Source organism: Fukomys damarensis, unplaced genomic scaffold (assembly GCF_012274545.1).
Source record: "Fukomys damarensis isolate Sample0158 unplaced genomic scaffold, DMR_v1.0_HiC HiC_scaffold_2, whole genome shotgun sequence".
NCBI classification, from domain to species: domain Eukaryota; kingdom Metazoa; phylum Chordata; class Mammalia; order Rodentia; family Bathyergidae; genus Fukomys; species Fukomys damarensis.
Window position 1 is genome coordinate 37,913,645 of NW_022900914.1, and position 27,621 is coordinate 37,941,265.

General features: G+C 35.4%; 1 protein-coding gene across 2 annotated transcripts in view; it reads left to right on the forward strand.

Moving 5' to 3' along the window:
• Positions 1–4,868: 4,868 nt before the first annotated feature.
• Positions 4,869–27,621, forward strand: part of Rel (REL proto-oncogene, NF-kB subunit) — a 35,371-nt gene continuing 12,618 nt past the window's right edge. Inside the window, exons 1-4 of one of the 2 annotated variants that reach the window (XM_010609799.3) lie at positions 4,869–5,057; positions 16,009–16,090; positions 18,941–19,089; positions 23,941–24,032. In XM_010609799.3, coding sequence (XP_010608101.1) covers positions 18,944–19,089; positions 23,941–24,032 — 238 coding nt within the window. In that variant the 5' untranslated portion in view covers positions 4,869–5,057; positions 16,009–16,090; positions 18,941–18,943. The other variant, XM_010609798.2, reaches the window with a different exon arrangement.

A 27,621-nucleotide genomic window follows, 5' to 3' on the forward strand; every position in this document is an offset into this window, starting at 1 on the left:
TGATGACTTTTTTTGGGGGGTACTGGGGTTTGAACTCAGGGCCTTGTGCTTGCAAGGCAGGCAGCAGAACCACTGAGCTAAATCCCTGCTCCCAATTTTTTTTTTAATGGTTTGTATCTAGATGTCCCCCCAAAGCCTCATGAGAATGAGGTGGGGCTATTTTGTTTTTTTTTCAATTATTTTATTAAATGTTATTTTATTTTATCTCATTCCCCTCTCACACACCCTCCCCTCCCTATGTAGAGCAACTGATGGTTTTTTTCTTTTTCTTTTTCTTTTTATTGAGTTTATTGGTACAATCTAGGTATACAATACAGTTACATTCATTATTTGGATCCTGTACCTTTACATGACAGGTCTTGGTTCTCATTTTTTCCCCTTGTCCCTGCCCTCCCTTCACCCCCTCCTCCTCTCCCCATTTACAAACACTTTATTTCCATTTTTTCAATTTCTCATATTTTTTTCCTCTCCCTTATTACCTCTCCCCCACCCTTCCCACTTTCCCTACACCTTTAGCCCTTTACTTCCTATTTCACATTATTAATTATCTCATTACGATCCTGTGTACTATTATAGTTTTTCACACCAGATAAACTATTCGGTATTTCAGTTAAAGGAATCTCTGTATGAACATTAAAAATAGGGAATCCTAAAATAAAACTAAAAAGGAAAGTAAAAGAGAAAAGGCAATGATGTAAGATTAAAATAATCCTTAATTCTGAAGATGAAAATAGCCCCTTAACATATTTAAATGAGCAACTGATGATTTTAAAGCACATGACTGGCATACCTCGATGTTCATTCATAGATGACTCAAACAGTAATTGGTTTGAATGGATTTTAAAGGACGAAAGTACAGTCACAATAGGAGACCATCTCTATAGTTCACATAAAGTATAATGAATATTTGACCAAGCACAATGGCAGTCAAAATGTAGAAGGCTAGGGATGTTGCTCAGTGGTAGCACCCATGTTTGGCATGCTCAAGGTTCCTGGGTTCAATCCCCAGTGCATGTGCACACACAGAGAAGATTTGTATTTGATTGGTAAAATCAACATGATATGATGATTGAAGGTAATAAATGGGGGATAGTAAGAGAGAAAGTCAAAGTTGCTCCCAAGTTTCTAGCCTGTGTCTGGATAGATATCAGGACTGAGTATTCAGAAAAGTAAACTTGGGAGAAATGTTGAGTATGTTAAGTCTGGGATGCCACACACCAGGGGTTTAGCTCAGTGGTACCATGCCTGCCTGGCAAGTGTAAGGTCCTGAGTTCAATTTCCCAGTACCAGAAAAAAATAAAATAAAAGTATCCCGGGACATAGCTCAGTGGTGCATCACTTGCTTGGCAAGCTCAAGGTCCTGAGTTCAATCTCTAGTACCAAAAAAAAAAAAAAAAAAGTTCTGGGATGCCTATGGGTGTCCCATTGGAGGTGGCTGGCAGACAACTGGCTACATAGGTCTGAAGCCCTGGGGAAGATCCAGGCCAAATGTCCTGAGACCACTGATAAAATAATGCGATATGAATGCCTTACCCAGGGAGTGTGTGGGAGTCGAGAGATATATATTGTTTTCACATAGTCTCATTCTTAAATTATACTTAAATTTAAAATTCTCATTTTTAAATTTTACGAGTTCTTTATCTTCTTTCTCAGGATAGTATTGCCCATTGATGTCCCTAGACTAAAACCATAACAGAAGTACTATGTTTATTAGTCTGATATAACCTTCATGACCACAAATTACCAACGGGATTTAGTACAGTCAGGTAAATCTTTTGAGCTTCTGGTCTCAAAACCTTGCCTTCAGTTTCTCTTTTTTCCTTGCACCTTCTATTCCTCTTTGTCCTCTACTCTCAGGTGAATTTAACTTCATACATCACTGAAAAAAAAAAAACTTAACTGTTTATCTCACCTTTCTACCATCAAACCATCAAGACTCCCTGCAGCCACTCTGTTCTACCTGCCTTCTCGTTACAGGAGAAGTATCCCCATTCCAGGCTACGACCAATCCCACCTCCTATGGAGTCCACTTTACCTATTTTTTACTCATGCACTTATCCCTCTTTTTCCATTATCAGCAAATACCTTTACTTGAGTTCATCTCAGCTTTATATAAATATGCCTTAATGCCATCCTCTAGAAATAAACCCAAACTTCTGTGCCAGAGCCTTCTAGTGCTCACTGATAACCAGTGTAGACTCTGGACACACAGCTAAGTTACATTTCTCAAATTATATTTCTCAGGCATGGCATGGAAACCCCATGGAAAGCAATCTGTGTCTCTGTGTCCAGGGTATGTAATATATTCACTTTTAGGCTTGGTCCATACAAATATCTCATTTGTGGTTCTTTACTCTTTCTTTTTGCAAAGTGGCCTTTAATGTAGTACATATTAGTGCTATAATATGGAAGGCACTCCAGGAGGAAAGCCATCCAATTCACACTGGATTGTGACTCAAGTAATAATCTTAGTGTGAACAAGATTGAAGATTTTAATGATAGCCCTTAACCTAATACAAATCCACATCCCCCTCCAGCTATTGCCCCATTTCTGTTTCCTTTAACACTCTTCCAAAAAGTTTATAGTTATCATTTCTATCAGTCTCTTCTCAACCTGCTCCAATTCAGCTTTTATCCCCACTTTCTCTTTTTTTTTTCGGGGGGAGGTGCTAGAGATTGAACACAGGACCTTTGCACTGAGCTACAGCCCCAGCTCCCCACCAATCTTTGATTTTGGGGGGCAAAGGACCTTGATATATAGTTCATGCTGGATTTGAATTCACTCATGGCAAGCCTCCTTGCCTCAGCCTACTAAGTGCTGGGATTACAGGCACATGTCCCCATGCTTGCCCCTGCCCCCCCATCTTTTTGAGATATAGTCTAAATTGTCCAGGCTTGGTTCAAACTTGCAAGCTTTCTGCCTCAGTCTCCCAGAGTGCTGGGATTATAGGTGTATACCACTGCTTCCTGGTAAAGATATTTCTTTTTTCACTTTTTCATCAACAAGTCCTTCTTCCATTAAAATAGCCACTAAATCTGATCTCTTTCTACCATCTCCTCTGCTAGAACATAAATCCAAACCACCTTTCTCATTTAGATTACTGCAGCTGCCTAAATGATCCACTTTGCTTTTTCCTAGTTAGAATATAGTAACAGCTAAAATATATCTCAAAGTGTATTCACACATTATGTATTTTAAAATTTCCAATAACGTGCCATGTACAACTAAAATAAAATCTACTTTTCGTATGATGGCCTACAAAGTCCTTCATGATCTGGCCCATTTACCTCTTTAACCTCAATCAGTTGGCCCTTTTTCAGTTCCTCAAACTCTTCCCTATTTTAAGGACTTGCTGTTTGCCATTCCACTGGGTGGAAATGTTCTTTCTCTGGTCTTTGGATGCCAACTTGGCTGCAATGTCACCTCTTCAGAGCTTCTATGTCCCTCACTTTCTACTCTCATGCTTTTTCCTTGTAGCAATAAATATTCTAATAGTATTTTAAATGGTCTTATTTGCTAACAGGCTTGTCTTTCGTGCAGGGCACAATCATAAAGACAGATTTCTATGGTGTTCAGCTAGCACACACACACACACACACACATATATTTAGAAGAGCAAAATAGATATTTGTTAAATGAATAGTATCAAAGTCTATAAGCCCTTGAAGACAAATATGTCCTATTTATAAAATTCAACTAGCTGCTTATTAGCTACATTTTTTCCCTAGCATAAACCCTTAAAAAATCAGTGGGAGTTTAAACCTTGGCTCTCTTGGCTTCCTATTATTTTTCTTTTGGATAAAGGTAATTGATTGGTAGCAAAAAGGATTGTATGTACCCGGCTGTATGAAGGTGTGTTTTGTTTTTTATTTAGGAATCTAGCGAATTGCACCACAGTATGGTTTAATGCTCACCTAATAATACGACTGTTACTTTTTTTTGTACAGTGTACATTTTGTAGAGTATATTTTAGGACTGGCAAATTCATTTTTAATTATTTCAAGAGGTTCCTTTGGTTTTGGGCATTTGTATGTCAGGCTGATTATCCATCGTCCCCACTCCCAATATTTTGGGCACTTAAGAAACGGGGGGAAAGCACAGAGCTTTGGAACCAGACAATTCTAAATTTAAATACTTTTTTTTCTTTTGCTATCATTCGTTAAGTAGAGACCAGTTATTTAACGTCAAACTCCAATTACTTCATCTATAAGTGAGGATAACTATATATCATAGACAAAATGAACAAGCACTGCCAAATGAATGTGCTAGTTATACGGGATTCTCTAATGCACCAGATGTTCGTTCCTCTCTCCCTTTCCTCATGGGTACCAGTCAAAGCATAGTTAGTGTCCACTTACACTGCATAATGAAGAGGCATAGGCTTCGCAGTGCAGACCTTTAGAGTTTTAAAAGTTTTAGTATATAAAATACGTAAAGTTAACCGAGCCTTCGCAATGTAGATATAAAGAGGGAAAATCAGACTACGGGGGTCCCCTTATGCAAATACACAAATCAGGAGCGAACTCGGACCCGGGTCGCTTCCGCACTTCCCCTCTAGGGCGCACCGGGACGCCCGCGCTCAGACGCTCGCCAGCGCGGGGGCGGAGATTTGCATGTGCGAAATCGGGAAGAGGGGGAACCACCTATCGAAAACCCGGGCGGCCGACCCTCTCGACGTCACCGCACCCGCCCACCAGCTCCTGAACTTTAAGTCACGCTCCGCAGAACAACCGGAGGAGGGGGATTTCTCAGGAGATCGCGCGCGGCCTTCTCACTCGCAGTGTCACCTCGCGGCTGCCCCCTCTTCCGCAGCTCCCACAGCTCGCGTCCAGGGCCGCCCAGTGCGGCTTCCGATGAACGCCCCGCCTCCCGCCCCCGAGGAAAGGCGGCTGAGAGGCGCCTACGTCAGCCGCGGGAAATCCCCGTCCCGCCTGCTGCCCTCCTCTCCTCGGGGAGGGCGCTGGGCTCTCGCTCCGCCCGGTCCTCGCAGCTGGCTCCTGCAATCTGGAGAGGCGACACTGGTGACCTGAAGCGTGAGAATTCAGAGGGTGGGAAGGTGCGAGCCGCAAAGCCAGAGGAGGGCGGGAGGAGGAGGAGGCTAGGGGGTGATCAGGGGGGCAGGCGGTCCTGCTGGCAGAGGTCTCTCGGGCTCCTGACAGACGGCTGACTGACGGCGGCCTCGCGCCCGACGCTGGGAGCTGCGGACTGGGCGGCGCGGAGAGAGCGGCCATGGCCTCGGGTGAGTGTCCCGCGGGCGCCGGGCGCGGGCCAGGCGGGCCCGGGAGGAGGCTGATCTGCCCGGAGTTTTGGGGTTCACCTCGGGACGCGGCGCATTCTGGCTTTAAAATCACCTCACTGGCAAATCGTCGGCCTTTTGAAAAGTTACCTGCGTCAGGATTTGCGTGCAAAATCAAAGCCGCGCTCTGTATCTGATTCCCTCATAATAGCTGGAACTTCAGAAATTCTCAGCAATTTGCTTTTCAGGATTAATGGAGTAATTATCTAAATAAAGGAGAACCAAGAGTTCTCGTACTTACAGACTGCGTTATATAGAATCGGTGGTTTCATATTTTAGAACAAGAATTAGGAACCTTCCGGCCTCGGACGATCTCCATCCTTTCTAAAATTTTAATTTCATCCAGGGCCAGTAGGTGATCGTTTTTGTGCTGACAGTTGTACAAAGTGTGATTCAACTTTAGAAGTCCTCGGTGGTGTTTTAACAGGTGTTAAGTGTATAATTTTTACTGTGAACTAAAGCGCACGCTTTTCTAGTTTACGGAGTAGAGACGTCGGATTTTCTTTTTCTTGTTAGCAACAAGGGGCAAAAAAAATTTGGGGGCCATCTGTGCTTTAAAATAATGGGTAGGAATGAAAACAACTTTATCACTTAGTGCAGATACTTATTTTCTGTTGCTAAATTCTTGATCTCTTGGTTTGCGGGGGAACAGGTTTACAGACTAGAGGGAGTCTCTTGTAGACTGCCTGGCGTGGGGCTGCCTGTAACCTCTGGCGAGCGAATCAAACTGACTGGCAAGGGTGGGGGCGTTTTCCAAGCTGAGGGAACAGCTTGAGCGAAGGCAGGGAGGTCTAGTATGCATTAAGCTTGTACGAGGAGGCTGAAGAGGGGGCTTGTTTATACTTGACCCACATCCTTGAGACTGCCTCCAGAGTGACCGTCAGTAGCAGGTTGATGTTTAATAGAGAAGAGGAAGCAGAAAGCATTAAAAAAAAAAAAAAAAAAAAAGGAAAAAAAACCAACTTCTTTAAAGGGTTGAGCAGAACAATGCCATAGCTACCGATGTAGGCTGAAAAGGAAATTGGGGTGCTTCACATGACATTTGATTTGTTTGTCTGTGGTTTTCATGTGAGAAAACAAATGTAGTTTAAAATATTTTAACTTTCCCTTTACCTATCTATCTACATGACCCCCGACTTTCACATGGTCTCGTAAATTCATAAATTCAGCGCACGTTTAGATTAAAAGTATGAAGATTTCTTATTTGGTTATTATCAGAAATATTTTGTATGAAAGTAGTAAATAATGGCGAACGTTATATTAAACAAGATCTGCCCTTGGATGTTAGTCCTTATTAACATATTGCATGACTGTAATACTCAAAATTTTTTCGACAGAGAAAAATTATTTCTACAGTGTTGTAAAGACCTACATTATTAAATGTAATACAGTTTAAACAACTTGTTTAGAGACACTGTATTTTGTGCTGTTAAGAGGTCTGATTCCCTAAATGAAGCAGGAAAATAAATGGAGTTTTCAGGGTCTGGAAGTTGCGGGGTGATTACTATTATTTTTTCTCGTGTTTCATTAAATAAAGTTATTTAAAATATAGCAAGTTATTTAAATTGTAATTTAGTTTAAAACCGGTAGGCCAAAAAAAGTGAATCTGGGTGTACGTTACTTAATCAGCTATAAAGACCTTATTTATACAAGAGGGAGAAAAAGATTCACTAATGAAATTGTAAATTCCCACCCTGTTTCAAAACAGTAATTTAACTGACAGAAAAAATTGCTTAGTTTATCATTTTGTAGTTTATATTGTTTGTAACAAGGTAGTATTAAAACTTCAAAAAGTATTTTATTGATTACTAAGCATTTAAGACTTTCATTTCGCACCGGATGTCATATGTAAATAGGTATGTGTAGCTGAATAATGTCTATAATGTAAAAGTAACACAGATCATCATCTCATAAACAAAATTATATTAGCACCATGGGAATAGGGACTTCATATAGTGATTCTAGATTTTGGTCACATAAATTAGCAGATTTTGTAGCAGCTCAACTATTAAACAGTTTTTCATTGCCTTTAAAGAAAATGCTACATCTTGATTCTAGATAGGCAAAATGATGAAAAATATTCCAAAGCCCCACAAAGTTATGCATAGTTAGGTAGTCATTACTTTTTTATAATTTATGGTTCTATCCTATTTAAATAATAAGATGTTTTATGTCTGAATTTAAAACTTATCATTTAGTAAAAAGAACAAAATGTCCTATGGCACATAGCTGTGGTTATTAATAATAGTCTTAGATGAAATGTGTTTTAAAATTTAATCTATTTTATTCACTTTTTAAAGTATTATTTTGCTGTGTCACTTAATGGTAGGTACACAAAGAAATTGTTACCAGCTCTTTGTTGTGTGAATTTAAAGAGAACCAATTTTTTTTTCTGGTAAGAAAGGGGGAAAATGAACGTAAGTGTAGATCTCTAATGATAGATCTGAAAGTTAAGAATGGATAACGTAAGAGATCACTTCTTTTTTTTTTTTTAAGTACAAGACCACACACATACATAAATGTAATTTCAAAAATGTTAGAAAGTTAACATGAAAAAGTTAACGGTGGTATGAAAAATTAAAATGATGCATAATAGACTGGGTGAATGAAATGACTAGAGGGGAGTCAGATAATGAATCATAAACTGGAACATTTGCAGCATGTTTAGTATTTTTCTCAAATAAAGGACTTAGAAATTTCTTTTGTTCCAACTTTCTCCCATTTGTCTTCTCTGCACATGATCGCCTTTATAGGCACATGACCCAGATACCCATAGGATATCTTTCACTTAAAAAAAAAAAGTTTATTTGAAATTTGTATTTAACTGGGCCTCCTATAATTTTATTTCTAAGTGTGGTAATCTTAAAGGAGATGATTCGACCCTAACATGTATTTTTTATTTGACTGCCTATATAATCTAGGACAGATTTAAAATATTTCTTAAATACTTTTTAAATATTTAAAAATTATTTAAATATTTTTTCCTTGCCTGTATTTAAATAAGTTTTTTTGAGTGGTAGAGAAAAAGGAGTTACAACTAGTCAAAATTGCTTTGCCCATTTTATTTAAGGCTCTGTCCATACTTGGACCTGAACTTTGAATTGCTTATCTAGATACATAAATCATTGTTTCCACTTTTTCCTGTTTTAGGACAGTGGTTCTCAGTCAGCGGTGTATTAGACTCACTTGGAAGACTTTTTCAGAAACACATGTGTGGGTTTTATCCTTGAAGAGTTCCATGTCTCTTTAGTTAGATGAGGTTGGAACATGTCCTATGATTTGGAAAAGCTACCTAGATGGTTCTGATGTGTAAACCCTTTGTCTAGGGATTTCATTAGATGTAATATTCAATTGCCTATACCAAGATGCATTATCATCTTAAACTAGGTTGCTTTTATTTTATATTGCAGGTTATGTGTTGTATCAGCTGTTAGGATTTTTCCCCTAGCTGTTTTTATTTATTTATTTTTTATTTGACACCCTGAAATCCGAGCTGTCATAACAACTAATGTCATTCATGATTTCTTTTCATAACTTCATATAATTTTGATCTATAATTTTATCATCTATAAAATGGGTGATAATTTCTGTTCTGTTTTTATAAAGAATAAAGTGAAGAGGATCAAATGAGAAATAGATGTAAGTGCTTTAAAACCATTAACTAATTATTATACATAATTAACATTTTTTCATTGTACACTTAATGCTGGTTCCTAACTCTAGTGATAAGATTTTAATGAATGTATCTGTTTCTATTAGCTGATGATCCATTTTTTACTTTAAAAATTAATTGTTTATTGGTACAATTTACATATACATAATGTTTTTTTAATCTTAAAAACTTCATACTTCATTAGAGAAGCACAATGTTTTAAAAAGCACTCTTTTTGCCTAGGTGCAAATAAAACCATAAATATATCTGCAAACATCTTGGCTATATTTTAAATGTTCTGATCTGTATTAGCATTTTAAAATACTGTTGAAAATATACAGATCAATCCTAGTTTTGCAAAGTATTGGTTAAAAAAAGTACAGTAATCAAATTGTTTAGAACCAATTTTGAAGGTATTTCAGTGCTTTTCAAGACTGTAGTGACTTTCAGCAATATTGATTGACTGTCCCTTTTCCTAACAATTCCCTGATCTGTATTTTATCTTTTCCATACAGATGAACTACATTTTAGCACTTTTTGTTTTCAGGAAGAATGGAACTACAAAACAGAGTACAAAAGAAGGAAATAACTGGTGTATTATACTGATAGATGAAATAAATGATTTATAGCTAGGAAATTTTTAAATATAATAGATACAGGTAAAGAAATAAGAATATGAACGGTTATGAAGAAGTATGAAAATGTAGTGATTCTCATACCTATAGAGCACTATTTTTTTCCATCATAGTGGAATTTAATAGGGAAGATCTGATTAATCACTAATGTAGTCCTTTAATTTTTGAATAATTTACAAACAAAAGATCTTTATATTTTTAATCATTCACCCAATAGATACAGTATTTATGCACTCTCTGTATTGATTAATAATCTCTATCTTCAAGTAGCTTGAAGAAATAAAGCAAGTAGCTTTATTTCAAGAACAAATATAATAGCGAGTCTCTCCTAAATTAAAGTTACTTGAAATAGTTGTAATAAATGCAAATAAATGAGAAAGGAGGCTATTTCCAGCTGGAGGAATGTATATTAGAGTAAATTCTGTTACATGGCTATTAGTGAGATTTTGTTTTTACCAATTAAGAGCTTATGCAAGAGGAAGAATGTTTCAAGGATTTTTAAGTACATAATATTATAACATGTACTTAACCTTAGTTGTTAATGTTATGACAACTAATATTTATCTCATTTTTTACTATTTTAAAAATCTTTTTAAAATATTTCATTTAATCTTTTCAACAACTGCTTTTCCGATCTTTTGTGTGTAGTCTTATTTCATGAACACATTATCTGAAGAAATGTCATGTAACCAGTGAAGTATTTCACTGCTCACTATGAATGCTCACAATGAGCCTAGTATTTTATTTACAATCCTCCAAAAGAGTTAACCACTTACCAGTGATGACATAATTCTATTTCAATTTCCTACCAAGACACCTTTAAAATAAGTTGTGGGCAGGGATTTATTTGACCTTTAGTTTAACCACATAAATTAAGATGTCACTGAGAAAAATACTGTTGATTTTAACAGCTGTTGAGAGAGAAATGTACATTTTCTTAAATACTCCTATGTGGTTATAAAAGGATGTGAAATATTTGAAATGGGAAATGGAAATGTGAATTTTAAATACTGCAATATTCAAATATATGTGAATTGTGAAATACTTACCTGCATGCCTTGTTTTTCAGTAAATTTAAAATAAATTTTATGAACTTCATGGGGTTGAAGTCAAGTTTTCCTTGGCTTTGCCTACATTCCCCCAGTTGGAAATAATTTCCATAAGTACACACTCTGAGAGTTTTCTAGCTTGGATGGTTGAGTGGGTTTTTATAGTTAGTAGAACCCTACTGTCTGTTACCTTATTTCTTCTGCTTCACTTTTGATGGTGTTTCGTCAATTTTCTCTATTTTGTGTATTGGATTTTTACTTTTCCATTGAAGTCCTCTACCTAGAAACCTTTTGAAGTTGCCCCTTTCCTCTGCTATACCATTGTTCTCATTTCTCCTATGCTACCTCCATTGCCTCTACCTTTTTTTTTCTTCAGTACTGGGATTGAGCCCAGCCTAGGCAAGTGCTATACTACTAAGCTACACCCCTAGCCCCTTTTTTAATTTATTTTGAAACAAGGTCTTGCTAAATTGACAGAGCTGTAGTTCACACATGTAATATTCTTGGCTCAGCCTCCTAAGTAGTTGGGATTACAGGCAGGCATGTGCTACCTCACCTGGCACCTCTTTGTCTTTTGAATAAACAAATAGGTAGCAGATTCAAACACAAGTAGGCTGATCAAACTATGTAAAATTAATAATAATAGTAATCATTGACCCAAATTAATGATAATAGTAATCAGTACATCAGTAACCCAAAGTAGAAACCATGTACTGTAGTTATCAGTAATTCTCTTTTAATGTTGTATTTAGAAACCAGATACTGACAAAAAAAAAGAATGTAGAAACCAAATACTGTCAGTTTTACAAATAATTCTTCATTCTATTTCATTGTCCAATTGTATTTCTGACATAACCTCATAATTTCCCACATAGCAGTGGTCCTCACTTAGCCAATTTCACTTTCTGCAGTTACAGTCAACTGCAGTCCAAAAATATTAAATGGACAATTCCACAAATAATAACTTTAAAATAGCTGTTACAGTATTATTATATTTGTTCTATTTTAGCATTGTTGTTGTTAGTCTATTCTTGCACCTGATTTATAAATTAAACTTTATCATAGATATGTAGAGGCAAAAAATTCATGTATATAGGTTTCAGCATTACCTGAAACTTGATGTCTGCTGGTGGTCTTGGAACACATCTTCGCATTTTATTAATTTTATTGGTACATTTTAGATGTACAATATAATGACATTCATCATTGGAAATTGGCACCTTTACATACTCTATCTTGGTTCCTGTTTTTTCCCCATTCCCCTACCCTCCCTTGAACCCCTCCATTCCTCCCTAATTATGAAGACTTTGTTTCTATTTTTTCGCTTTCTCATATTAATTCCATTCCCTTCTTTCCTTTCTCCTACCCATCTCAGTTTCCCTTCCCGTTTGCCCCCTTTCTTCCTGTTTCATATTACCTATCATACCTTTTAGTCCTTATTTACACTTTTAGTTTCTCACACCAGAAAAACTATTTGATATTTACACATGTGTATCCTGTTTATTTCACTTAAGTGCATCGCCTCAATGTGCATCCATTAAGCTATAAATGTCTCTCATTTTTCATTTTTTATTGTTGAGCAGTACTCCATTTTATTAAACACACACACACTTTCTTTATCCAGACTCCAGTTGATGGGCAGTTAGGCTGCTTCCAAGTTGTAGCTATAACAAATTGTGCTGCTATGAACATGGGTGCACATATATCACTGTGATACGATTCTTTTAATTCTTTGGGGAAGATACCCAGCAGGGAAATAGCTGGGTCAAATGCGACTTCCAATTCTAGGTCTTTAAGGTATCTCCATACTGTTTTCCACAGTGGTTGTACCAGCATTTCTTATTAGTTGATTTCATGATAGCATCCATTCTTTCTGGGGTGAGGTAGAATCACAGCATTGTTTTCATCTGCATCTCTCAAATGACCAGTGATGTTGAACATTTTTTCATATGTTTATGTGCTGTTTCTTCTTCTTTATCTGAGAAATGTCTGTTCTTTTCAGATGCCCATTTTTGGATTGGGTCTTTAAATTTTGGGGGTTTGATTTTTTTTAAGTTCTTTACATAGTCTAGATAGTAGACTTTTGTCTTTAGAAACAGCTGGTGAAAATTTTTTCCCACGTTGTGGGTTGTCTCTTCACACTGTTGGTCATTTTTCTTGCTGTGCAGAAGCTTTTTAGTAAGAGATCCCAGGGCTGGGGATTTAGCTCCGTCATTCCATCACCTGCCTCCACCTGCCTCGCAAGCACAAAGGCCTGAGTCCCATTCCTGGTACAAATTAAAAAAAAAAGAGAGAGAGAAAGATCCCAGTTGTTGATTGTGCTAGGTAACAGGCAACTGAGGTTTTAAACATTTATAAAATCTTTTCCTATTCCAGTGTCTTCAAGAGTTCTACCTAACCTCTCTTCCAGCCAGTTAAGTGTTTCTGTGGAACTTTTGTGAATAAGAGAGGACTATTTTACTGTAGCAGTTTCTACACTGATTACCTTACTTTCTCTCTTCAATCTTGTCTACTCCCACCAGATTTCTTTTTTTATTTTTTCTTTTTTGAGACAAGATCTTGCCATGGAGCTAAGGCTGGCCTTGAACTTGCTATGTAGTCCAGGCTGACCTGGAACTCATGGCAATCCTCCTGCCTCAGCCTCCCAAGTGCTGGGATTATAGGCATGTACTGTCACTCCCAGCCTGCCACCAGAATTCTTAATCTAGAATGCCAATTTGATTATCTGATTTCCCTGCATAAAATATTGACTTTGTCACACATACAGTAAAATCCTTATCACTACATGTACTCTGATTTTTTTATTCTCCAAGAGTGGAAATGTCCGTTGGTGATTAAGTACACCCTTCTATGGACACACTTCTCCCTTTCCCTAGAATGCTTTTTTTTTTTTCATTCCTTTCTTTCCCCATGGTTTTCTTTTCTTTACCTTTTTTCCCCTCTGATCTAGTTAAGCATTCCTGACTCGTTAGCTTTCATCATTTTCTGCTGAGTTTTGTTAGTGCTTTCCTCCTATTTATAATCTAGTAATTTGTGGTATTTGTCTCATTGTTCTATAAAGTCATTTAGTGATTGCGATAGTGATGATGTCGATACATTATTTTCAAGAAAGTATCCAAAATAATAATAGATACTGTTTATTGATTACCTGTTCTATGCATAACACTTGGTAAGAATTTAACACATATAATGCTGTGTCTAAGCCTCACAATACTATGAGTTCGTGCTATTGCTATCATCATTCTTATTTTACAGACAAGGCAAAGATGTTAATAACATTTCCAGGGTCTTACTGTGAAGACGTGGTTGAGTGGGATCCAGAAGGCCTGCTCTCATACTGCACTAACTGAAGCAATCTGAGAGATTGCTTGCATTCTAACAGGACAAGCCTTAGTGAAATGAATTTGTTACTGTGGAAATTAAGAAATCACTAAATAAACAGGGAGCCTGTTTTCTTTTTTAAATGAAAGATATCTTCACACCCCTGAAATAACACATTTCACAATTGAGTGTCTTTACTGAACTTTTGTTTTCATGATTTGGATAAGAAGGATAAAGATGCATAATTTTAAACAACTTTATTGATGTATAATTTATAAAAAATTATAAATGTTTAAGATATACAGTTTGATAAGTTTTGACATATGTAGATAATCTAAATCAACACCAAAACAAAAATAATGAATTCCATCATTCCTTAAACTTTCCCATCCACCCCATGCCTCTGTTTTAGGCAGCTGGTGATCTACTTTCTTTTATGATAGTTTGATTTATGTATTGTAGAGTTTCATACAAATGGAATTACATAATGTGTGCTCTTTTGGTCCTACTTCTTACATTCAGCCTGATTATTTTGAAAGTCATTTATGTAGTTATTTGTATTAGGTATTCAACCTGAAGGTACATATTGTAAATTATATTTGTTATAGAAAGTAAATAAGGGGCTGTGGTGTAGCTCAGCAGCCCTGTGTCTGCCTGGAAAGTGCAAAGTCCTGAATTCCATTCTTGGTACCAGGAAAAAAAAAAAAACTAAGAAGAAAGTAATTATTTTCTTTTTCCTCCATTGTATGTTATGTTTTAGAAAAGGTGTAGATGAGACTGACTGAAAAATATGTTGAGCCTATTTTCAAGTCCTTTAATTTCCAAACTTGTGTATGCTTCTTGAAGGATTTAAATGTATCTTCCTTTTCAGTGAGTGGTCTTTTCATCCACTCAGTCTTTTGTAAAATCAAGCAGTTAAGTACATTTTACTCACTTTTGGAATATATTGTATCTCTGAATATTACCTTATTCTCCATTCTGAAGAATCTTGGGAAAACCCTTCTGCTTGATCTCATGTGTAAAGTATGTATCTCTGAAGTAGTTAACTCAGAACTTCATACAGACATTAGCTGTAGATACTAAGCCGTAAAGCACTGATAAATCAATGTGATTTGAATGACTTGTGTTAACACTACATAGAAGCTTAATTTGAATGAGGAAAAAGTTCTCTTCCATCCAATCTTGAATAATTATATTTCAATCTTGTTATTTAATGTTGGGAAAGAAAATCTTGGTTTTAGTCTGCTGTTTTAAAAAACCAAAAATTCCTAATGAACCCCAATATTTTATAAAAGTGATATGTATTAATAAAATATATAATGAGAAAAAAACAAAATAGAGCTTTATAATTTTGAAAAAATATTGGGGAGAATATGAACATGTACTACCTGGCTAATGATGGAGACTTTCTTATACCTTAGATGTGAGAAATCATTATGTGTGGGGTTATTGTTTTTGTTTTTGTCATGTAGAAGGATGCCCTTTTGTGGGGATATTGTGCTGTAGCAACTAGGAATAACATATCTTATAACTTACATTTAACTGTTTCAGGAAAAAGATACATATATAAAAATACATACTTGGCAAAACTATTAAAGCTAGGTAATGAGTTACATAGGTTATCATTGATCTATTCTTCTTCTTTTTTTTTTTTTTTTTTTTGTACCAGGGATTGAACTCTGGTCCTTGTGCTTGCAAGGCAAGTGCTGGAACTGCTGAGCTAAATCCCCAGCCCATATTCTTTTTATAAGACTGAACATTTTCATAAAATGTTGGAAAAATAGAGGTACACCAAAAATATTGATAATCATAGCAAATGTTCTATACTTAAATAAAATGAAACAATAGGAAGAATATATAGGAACTCTCTGTGCTACCTTCACAATTTTTAAGTCTAAAACCTTTCCAAACTTAAATTTTTTTATTAAAATCATTAAAATAAATTACATTGGTATTCTAATCTCACTGCCCCCTTCCCTTTCTAAACTTTCAGGTGGGTATAATCCATATATAGAGATAATTGAACAACCCAGGCAGAGGGGAATGCGTTTCAGATACAAATGTGAAGGGCGATCTGCAGGCAGCATTCCAGGGGAGCACAACACAGAGGACAACCGAACATACCCGTCTATCCAGGTAACAGACCCTTCTCCTGTGCCTGAATTACCTCCAGTTTCTTCATATTTTAGCTAGAGCAACTATATTAAGCCTTAGTTTCTTTACAGTCACCTCTACAGTCTTTTCCTTTTAATCTCTTTTTTCTTTTGAATTTATATGTAGTAGGTAGATGTGCAGAATAATTTCTTAAGGGCCGGGGATTTAGCTCAATGGTTTTGCCACCTGCCTGGCAAGCGCGAGGACCCGAGTTCAATCCGTGGTACCAAAAACAAAAACAAAAACAAAAAAAACCCAAAATATTAAATAAAAATAAAAAATTGAGATTATCAGATGATTTTGGTTGGGTGTGATGGCGCACACCTGTAATCCCAGCACTTGGAAGGCTGAGACAGGAGGATTGCTGTGAGTTGAAGACCAGCCTGGACTACATAGTGAGTTCCAGGTCAGTCTCAACTACATAGTGAGACCCTGTCTTAAAAAACAAAAAAAGAATAATTTCTTAAATGCAAGCCTTCCTTGCTGTAGTTATCTCTGTGTGTATTAATTACAGTGATTTATAGTACTTAGTATACACTGGCAACTTTTAGAGCATTATTCCTTCCATAGAACACAAAATATTTAATGGGGAAAAGACATTCTTACATACAAAGGTAAAGGAAATTATTGCATAGATTAAAACATGGACTTGAGAACTTAATCAGAATTATTCTTCTGGAGCCTGGGATTTAGCTCAGTGGTGCCGCCGCCTGCCTCGCAAGCACAAGGTTCCAAGTTTGTTCCCAGTACCAAAAAAAAAAAGAATTATTCTTTCTACAATCTGACAGTCCAGCACCTGTGGAAAAGAAAATCTTTTCTCCTCTTTTCTTACCTTTCATAACTATATCAGATCCTCTGTGTCATTGACATCATTTAAGATATCATAATTTTGGTGGGGGGGTACCAGGGATTGAACTTGGGACCTTGCACTTGTGAGACAGGCACAATGCCTCTGAACTAAATCCCCAGCCCAAGATGTTATAACTTTTTCATGTTAACAGATTTTGAAAAGAGTTTTTGATTAAAAGTGATTCTGGCAAATACGGTACACTATATTTATATTTATAAGCTGTATTTTACTTGCCTTTTTTAATCCTTCAAATGCCAGTTAATACAATGTTGGCTGCAATGGGGCGTACCTGCTGCTGTCCCTAGCTACTTGGGAGACTGAGGCCAGAAGTTTGAGACCAGCCTGTGCAAAATAGTGAGATGCTGCCTCAAAAGATCAAAACAGACAAAAAAAGCATACTAGCAAAGTGGATTTTGAAAATTGTGCATATCATCTTTCATCAGTAGATCTTAATTCACTGTTTTATAACTACATTAGTTACAAAGTTTATGCTATTGAACTTAGAAACTTGCTAAATTATAATTTAACACAATTAAGTAATACAAAATTTCTAGTTTATTTTAACTGATAACATAAAACAAATTTTATACATAATTGGATAGAATAATGTTTGATACATGTATATGTTGCATGGTATTTAAATTAATATACTTTATCTCCACAAACATTTATAATTTATGGTAAAAGCATTCAAAGTCCTTTCTTCTAGCTTTTTGAAATTTATAGTACATTATTGTTATCTTGATCATAATACTGTGCAGAAAAACATCAGAGTTTTTTTCTCTCATCTAACTACCAAATATATAGTGTTGTTTTGTTTTGTTTTTGAGACAGAATCTCACTCTGCAGTTCAGACTGGCCTTGAACTCACAGAGATCCTCTTGCCTTAGCCTCTCAAATGCTGAAATTATAGGTGTACACCACCACACCTGACCCAAATTTGTGTTTTTGGCAATAGTATGGACTTGAATATTCCAAGTCTTTTTATTTAAGTGTTAAAATGGGTGAGATATAATAAAAAGTAAAGTTTAAAATTTTTTTCTTCTTATCTTTCAAGTCATTTTTAACTCTACTAAATAACTAATTTGGTCTATATATGTCTTTAAAATATTTCTGAGATCTGTGTCCTTAGCATTCCAGTAGGTTACTTTATGGCTTGAATTATATCTAAATCAGCCTTTATTACAGTCTTAAATGGTTACCTTCTCTTTCATTCTAAAGACAACAGATACTTCCAGGTTTCTGTTCACATTATGTCTAAATGTAGAATTAATGGGTTTTAGTGTCCTCTGCCTAGGAAGCTACCCATTCTTATTTAACTACCTAGCTCCCTTTTATTATACTGGTTTTTATATTCCTCGCTTGTTCTGTCAAATTTGATAGCTTCAGAAATGAACATTAGTTCTTCCCCATCTCTAAGTGTCTCCTGCCTTTTTATGGTGAGTGTCCTAGATGTATTTTCTGTGTGAATCTTAATCTTACTAATTTCAACTTGATTTATTGCTTATTGTACAGTGAACACTATATGTCTACCCATTAGCACATATTTTGTAAAATATCACATATTTAATAGAACGTTTCTGTACTGTCATTTGTAGTGTGGATCACTATATATTTTCAAGGAATGTTTATGATATGACTGCATCTAAGAGCAAGGCACTTAGTTATGTAACACCTGATATTTCCGTATGTTCTGCAATAAAAATTGTGGTATAGTTTTACTAGTTTTGAGGAAAATAAGTAGAGTCCGATGATATAGCCAGTTGAAAGAACAGTAGAAAATGGTATGTCTGGGTGCTGACAAATAAGTTTTTCCCTACTGATGTTCTGTGGAAAGCTTCAGCCCAAGTGCAGTTGGTGGTCAGTTGAAATTTTTTTTAATCCAGTGCTACTACATTATATAAATTGAACTCTAATTTAGATTGGTTGTTAATGGGTATATCTATGGATCATAGATAGTATTTAACTACTTCCTTTTTCAGATTATGAACTATTATGGAAAGGGAAAAGTGAGAATTACATTAGTAACAAAGAATGACCCATATAAACCTCACCCTCATGACTTAGTTGGAAAAGACTGCAGAGATGGCTACTATGAAGCAGAATTTGGACAAGAACGTAGACCTCTGTTGTAAGTACACAGTCACACACATCTCCGGGAACAGGGTAAGCATAGCATGCTCTGTTTCCTATCCATGGCTATCTGTCGCTTTTTAGCAAATATATTAATTTCTTGTCCTATTGACTGTTGTGTGTATTTACATTTTTCTTACTGTTTACCTTAGAACTACCCTTTCTAGTAGACACAGCACATGATGGGTAGGAATACTTCTGTATTTTTACTGGAAGTAAAATGCTGTTTTTGTTTTTGTTTTTTTTCCTCAGCTTAAATGATTCATGACAGAAAATTTTACTCAATCTTTTTTTTTATGTTTAATTCACAAATTTCTAGATATGATAAAATCAACTAGAAAATTCTAGACTTTATTAAGAAAGGGGCAGATTATAAATCAACATACAACAAATGTTCTAAGATTTAAAAAAAAACAAACAGCTGTGCATGGTAGTGCATTCCTATAGTCCCAGCTCTCTAGGAGGCTAAATTGCAAATTTACGCCTAATTTAACAAGACCTTGTTATAAAATAAATATTTTAGAGGTGAGGGAGGGTGCTAAGGATGTATCTTAATGCAAAGGCCATGGGCTCAATCCCCAGTCCCACAAAAAATAAATAAAAAACTGTCATTTTTATGTTGATGAGACTACCAAAGATGAGCCTATTTATTATGGTAATAAGAATTAAAATTAATAAAATATTTTTGATAGGCAGTTTCTATAACAAAACCCTGAAAAATAGGAATGCATCTTGGACCAGCAGTTCTACCTTAGGTACTTTTCCTCAGAAAATAATCAAGAATGTTGAAATATTTAACTATAATGATGCATAGTGAGTGCACCTTTGTGATGGCAAAAAGTTAGAAGCAATCTGAATACTAAACAAACAATTACATCCTATATTATACTCCTGTGTAGTTGTAACAGCAACATTGTAAATGTCTGTTGATATGTGTCAGATAAATATAATAGATTTTAAATCAAGATTAGAAGAGTAATCTTATTTTTGTTAAAAATGAACTTATACACTAATATATACTATTTTGTACATACTATATTACTAATTTTATATATATACTAATTTTATACATATACATAGTGGTATGTATACTAAGATATCAATAGTAGTTGTCTTTGAGTTGGTAAGATTGTGAGGTTTTTATTTTCACTATTTATTTATTTGTTTATTTATTTATTGAAGTATTGGGGATTGAACCCATAGTCTTTGCATTGAGCCAATTTTTACTTTTTTTGAGACAGAGTCTTGTTTAATTGCCCGGTCTGGGTTTAAATTTGCCATCCTCCTTCCTCAGCTTCCTGAGTGCTGGGATTATGGGTGTGTACCACCACATCTAGCTACTTTTTAAAAAACTTGTATTATTTTGTAATGAACATCTTTGGTTCTTGTGGGAAGATGAAACTAATTACAACAGGAAAAGGTTAGTAGTTTTCCTTATATGTTGGTAATAACCATTTAGAAAAACCTCTTAAAATGTTCTTTATTAATAACAAAGTATAAAATATCTAGTTGTATACACAGCAAGAAATCTTTTCTGACTGTATTAGTTGAGCTCCCAATAACATTTTAAACTTTTAGGCATTCTTGCCTTGAAATATTTTGGGGAGAAAAGAAGGTAGAAGAAGGGTAGATGGATACAATCAATGCATGAGATAGGAATGTGTGAAAATATCACATTGGGTAACCTTAATTCATATAAGTAATGTCATATTGTTCTCAAAATATCCCCTTAGGAGACATGTCATAACATTTTTTTCCATTCTTAGTGTTATTAATTGGCATACTATTAACAAAGAACTTTCCCTTCTTTCCCTTCCCTTCCCTGTTTAAAAAATGTCATGGTCAATTTATGAATTCTTTTTTTTTTTGTTTTTTTGGTTTTTTGAGACAGAGCCTCATTATGTAATTGAGACTGACCTAGAACTCACTATATAGCCCAGGCTGGTCTCGAAATCACAGCGATCCTCCTGCCTCAGCCTCCCAAGTGCTGGGATTACAGGCGTGCGCCACCACACCCGGCAATTTATGAATTTTTTTAGCCAGTATACTATAGCCCATTAGTATCGTTATTTTGAATTTCAGATTGACCCAGCTTTCCCTATCTTCTGTGTCCATTTAGTATGTTCTCTTCTTTTTTCAAGTACTTCTTTACTCTCCATTTAACACTGTTTTCAAAACTTGAAGTTTTCTTGCTCTAGCTATTAAGTCATCAGCTTTTTTCTAAGGAGTCCTTGTTCTTTTTACTGAGAGTAGTATTTAATCTGATAGCTCTTTCCCTTCAAAATTAGTCTTCTAATGTGCCTTGTCTTACTGGTTGCTTTAAAAGCCCAAACAGGTGCCATCCCTACACCTCTCGCACAGGTGAGAGTTGACTAACACATACCTCCTATATAACTCTTGAATCTATCCATGTTCTCATGCAGTGGGATCTGTCGCCCTCACACCTCTGTGTTCTAAATTTGGGCTGCTGGAACACCCTTCTGCCTGGTAGTCTTTCATGAGCTTTTTTTTTAACTTCTTCCCCTCAGTCTTCCCTTCACTTTAGGAGAGTGATCTTTTAAAATACAAATCAAATTGTTACCTTGCATAAGACAGGCTTCGGTTGTACTGGGCAACTGTTGCACTGGTCTTTACACACCACTCACAAAAGCCTTTCCTTAATGTCTTGGGCTCACGATGATCTTCTTTAGGGACCTTTTCACTCTGTTCCTTTTGCCTAGAAGTCTATTTCCTCTTCCCCACTACTTCCATTCTGTTTCTTAAATATCCCTTCCTTCCCTTTTTGCCCTGAATCGATCAATTGTCTTCCATCATAGACTCCTCTAAACATATATATTTCCTTTATAAAACTTGTCATAGTTTTAGTTTGTGATTATTTAATAGCTATCTGACGTACCAGACTAGAGGCTAGTAGACTTTTTCTGTAAAATGCTGGATAGTAAAGATTTTAGGCTATGGAGGCTTTATGGTCTTTGTTGCAACTGCTCATTTCTGCTACTGAAGCATGAAAACAGCCATAAATGATATGTAAATGAATGAGTAGGACTGTGTTCCAATACAGAGTTTATATAGAAAATATACTGTGCTAGATTTGCCCCATGGGTTATATCTTGCCAACCCCTGTATCACACTATAAGTTCTTCAAGGGGAGGAGTCGTCCTATATCCCCATTACTTTCCAGAATTCTTAGAACCATAGGAAGAGTTCTAATACATGTTGTTACTGTTATGAAAATATGAATGAGTAATTTATTCAGATAACCTCTATGATCCTTGGTGTCCTCAGGTCAGATTTTTGTGGAGTTTTTGTTTGTTTGATTGGTTTGGGTTGGGTTAGGTTGGGGGACAGTGTGCACGTGTGTGTGCATGTTAGGAATCAAACCCAGGGCCTTGTGCATGCTAGGTAAGTGCTTTACTACTGAGCTGTCAGAATTTCAAAAATCCCTATTACTTCTATGATTCTGACCATGGTAAAAAAAAATATGATTCTTTAAATGAAACAGAATAAAGTGGCTTATAAACATATTAGAATAAGGAATTCCTTAAAATCTTTTGTCAAAGAAAAAGAACCAAACTAAGACTTTCAAAGGAGTAGAATGCCTTTGAGGAAGAGGATTGTTGTTTCAGGATTTCGAGAAAGAATTAAGAAATCATGATTTATTTTTGTAATTATTGGAGGAAGAGAAAGGTATTGTCAAAGACACTTTAAGACTTAACACAACCCTCAGTGTGATGAGTGTACAGAGCACAACCATAAGACAGCAGAAACATAGAGGGAGGGTAAATAGTACAGCCACTGGTTGCCAAGGGCCATGTTAAGTTTGAACACATAGTAGTGTCATTATAATTGAGTTCTGTTTCTTTATTCACACCCACCCAGCTTTAATGATGTCATGGTTTTTCCATGTGGGAAGGAGCATGACTGATGGTGGTAGGGGAGTTCCCTGCACCATCCTCTGTACTACACATATGCAAACTAGTAATATTTGTAGCTATTGAGAAGTTTTCCATAAGTGACATCTTGAAACTTTAGTTAAATATTGTTAGTGTTTAACCTCTTTCTAATTAAAAAAAAACACATTTCAGTATATCTTATAACTTCATGTAATATGGCACAAAATATATTCCCCTGCTAGTAGTAGCTGTGAAATTGGGGCTAAAAAATTACATCTCTGAAGGTCTAAGCAGGCAGCATAAATAAGTGTAGAGGATCAAGTGTAGGCAGACTTAGCAGACAATGTAGCAAACTGGAGAGCCTTTTGTCAGTGTGGCCACTGGTCTCAACCAGTTGTTTCGGTAAGAAGTTAGTATTGCCAGACCTCTAAACCATTCATGAAGCCAGCACACCAGATGTTCATATACACTAATTAATTTTTAACTTTTGGTAATTATACAGATTTTGTTTTTTCTTTTTTTAGTTTAGGCAGTACTCCTACAGGCTTCATGAAACGTATCTGTGGATTTCAGGCTGTGGGCATCTTTTTACACTTTCTGCTTTATATGATCAAGCATACATATTTCAGTTATTTAATTATCAGTTTGTTTGCTTTTTCGTGTTGCTTTCCTGTTAATTTTTACTTTGGTATATTTAACATAGGCATATTGGTAAGATATAACTAAAATATAAAAATGATATAGCACTGTAAATACTATTTTCTTTTAACAGTTCTCTAAGAAATCTAGTGTGTGCCACTTTTTGACTCTTACCTCTTTATCGTAGCTGTTAGAAGTACAGTTCATGCTTTTTTACCCCTGACAGCATGATAACTTAGTGTTGGATATATATTTGATTTCTGTAGTATTCATTTTATTTAGCTATTATACAGTTTTGAAAGTTATTTTTCTTCTAGTTTTCAAAATTTAGGTATTCGATGTGTAAAGAAAAAAGAAGTAAAGGAAGCTGTTATTTCAAGAATAAGTGCAGGAATAAATCCTTTCAATGGTAGGTATATTTGATATAACCATTTCTATTACTTAGATGCTGACTTACTATGTGACTTCTATTTATGCCCTGAACTTGTATTTTAAAAGTGATTTAGAGTTTTGTGTTCAATTGTCTACTGTTGACTTAAACCTGCTTTTGAGGAATGAAATGCTTTTAAAATGTTTCAGGTTTTAGGAAAATATTCTAATATAGGCAAGGCTTTCTGGTATCACTGGAGAGTGTCACTGTTTTTTCTAAGGAAACCTCAGGATGTTCTCTTCTCTCTGAATGTGGCCTTCCCTATGCCACCTCCCAACAGACAATATATATTCTCCTTTCTGAGTGTTGAAAAGCCACTGTGGTTATGAGATAATGGAGTACATTTAATTTAATGGCATATTCAACAGCAAAACCTAATCCCAAATATGAAAGTATAGAAATAGTAGAAGCCACACAAACTATTTTCATAGTGTATTTGTGTATATGGCTAGATATTTACTGTTCAGTGAATTTCATTTGGGATGGCATTTATTAAACATTTATGTGTGTGAGACTGTCTGGGTATGGCACCTGGTACTTTTAGCACTATTGCTTAAATAGATAAATGCAACTTCTGCATTCTTCTTGGTAGTCTTCATTCTAAAGTCTTCTACTTAAATAGGCATATCGGGAATTGAATAATTATAAAATTCACAAAGAATAAATAAATACAAGCCCACCATATAAGGATGTCTTAAATATGACAAAGAATAAATTTGTATTTTTCCTAGATGTATGAAAATAATATGGGGAAATGATGATAATTTAAGGACTATGCTCACAAACAGGTACTGTTTTATTAGCCGTAGGATGTTTATATCTTTTGTGTAGGTCCTCATTTTTCATACTATTTAGTATTAAGTAAAAGTTCTCTTTCTCCCCTCCAGTCTTACTTGCCAGAAGATATTATTATGAAATTTGATATATATTTTTCTAAAATTTCCTTTAACACATATAATCATATATAAACATTTTTATGTAAAAGAAATCATTTTATGCTTGCTATGCTACTGCTTATTTTTTTCTACTCAGGATTATATGTGAAACATCTTTCCATGTCAGTACTTACAAATCTATTTTATTTTTCTAACAGATTACTCTGCTGTTTGGGTAGACTAATTCGTTTATTCTAATGAATATTTACCTTTTTTCATTTTATTTAAGAAGATCTTATGTGATTATTTCTGTAGGGTAAATTTTTAGAAGTGGGAAAATTCTGTATCAAGAGTCTGCTCACTTAAAGAAAACTTTGATCCACTGTCAAATTAAGGCCAGTCTTTAAGGAGTCCACCCAAGACTAGGTGCAGTGTAAAACAAAACTATAAACAATAGCTATCATTTAGTAAGTGTTTTATCTACAATTTTTTTCCTCATTGAGTTTATTGGTACATTTTAGTTATACAGTACCATTACATTCATTATCGGGATCTTGTACCTTTTTACATGACAGGTCTTGGTTCTCATTTTTTCCCCTTGTCCCTACCCTCCCTTCACCCCACATCCCCTCCTCCTTTACAAATATTTCATTTCCTTTTTTCATTTTCTAATATTTTTTTCTTTTCCCTTATTCCCTTTCCCCCACCCTTCCCACTTTCCCTACACCTTTATCCCCTTTCTTCCTATTTCACATTGTCTATTATACCATTAGGACCTTATGTACTATTATAGTTTTTTCACACCAGAGAAACTATTCGGTATTTACACATGTGTGACTTATTTATTTCACTTAGGAGTATATCCTCAATATATATCCATTTTCCTATGAATGAATCTAATTTCTCATTTTTTTTTTTTTTTTTTTTTGGAGCAGGGTCTCACTATGTAGTTGAGACTGACCTGGAACTTGCTATGTAGCCCAGGCTGGTCTCGAACTCACAGCGATCCTCCTGCCTCAGCCTCCCGAGTGAGGGGATTACAGCCTTGTGCCACCATGCCCGGCTTAATTTCTCATTCTTTATGGCTGAGTAATATTCCATTTTATAGAAAAACCACATCTTCTTTATACAGTTTCCAACTGATGGGCATTTATCTACAATTTTTAATTGAATCATTGAACAACACTGCTGTACAGAAGAGAAGACCAAAGCTTTGGTCATATACCATCCCAAGGTAGTCAAAATTGAAATGCTAGTTGGAATTCAAACCCAATTTCTTAAAAGGAAAATGGGAGAGTTTTTTCTTTTGCAGTCTAGAACCAGACATGATATGAGTAATAAACATACAAATAGCACTTAAAGTAATTCTTGGTAGATAGTGTTTTACAAATTTATTTCATTTAATCCTTATAACAACCTAAGAGGTAGATACTGTTTATATTTTCATTTTATAAATAAGAAAACGGAGGCATAGAAAAGTAATTTGCTGAAAGTCTTACAGCTGGTAAGTGGTGAAGGCAAGATTTGAATACAAGTAGCCTGACTCCAAGAATTATGAACTTAACCTTTCTATACTGCCTAGATGAATATAGATAGATTTGTGGAAGGAGCAGTTCTTCCAGTTTATCCATCACATTATTTATGTTTTCAGTGATCACTTAGATATTTTGTTGTTATTTTTCTTTGTTTCTGGTGGAGGGGAACTAACCCAAGTCCTTGCATATTCTAGGGAAACACTCTACCACTGAGCTAACATCTCCTGCTAGTTATTGTTTTATCATCCATTTCTTCCTTTCTTTCCTGCCTCCCTACTTTAGGAACTTATCTTACAATTTGAGTTATTGTCATTTTCCCCATTATAATACTTTTAGAATAGTTCTTTATCAAAATGTTGTATTCAGAAACTTGCAATGGCTTCTTATATAGTTTAAAACTGATAAGTCCCCACATTCAAAGTCACCAACATATAGCTCTAACATCTTTCCTATATTCTCTTCCACTGTCTATTTATGAACCCTTAACTATTCCAGAAAAAAAATCTCATTTACCCTCCCTGACCATCTTAGTCCAGTCCTGTCTAGTCTTTTCATTGACACTGTAGGAATATAGGCTTGCATCAGTTTTTAACCTAGACTGTTGGTGTTAGCCTCTAAACTTTTGTCCCTTCCTTTATCCTTAGCCTCCTTTCCAAAAAAATTCCAAAGCATCCAAAAAAAAAAAAATTCTCTTGAAATCAGTATGACCATTTCAGACGTTTATTTAGTTCAAGTGGCTTTAAATCAACTTCAGCAATAGTTCTCAATTTGGACACGCATAAGAATCCCCATAGTACTTATTTAAAATGTGCATTCTAGGCCATATTCCCAGGTCTGGGGTGGAGCCTAGGGATCTGGATTTTAAAAAGCACATTTAGACAAGTGTTTCTAAACTTCTTTCTGAACCACAGTAAGAAATAGATTTTATTTCTCCACTCAGTGCCTACACATGCGTACATATGACATCTTTACTACAGTACCTTTACCTTAAGCCTTACTCTTTGCTGTATTTTATATTTTTTCTCCCTTCTTCCCTTTCTCCTTTTCTTCTTTCTTTTCTTTTTCTTTCCTTCCAGAAAATGCTTATTTAATCCACTAATTTCATGACTTTTGGATACTAAACTTCAATTTGTAATCTCTGCCCCTAGATGATTCTGG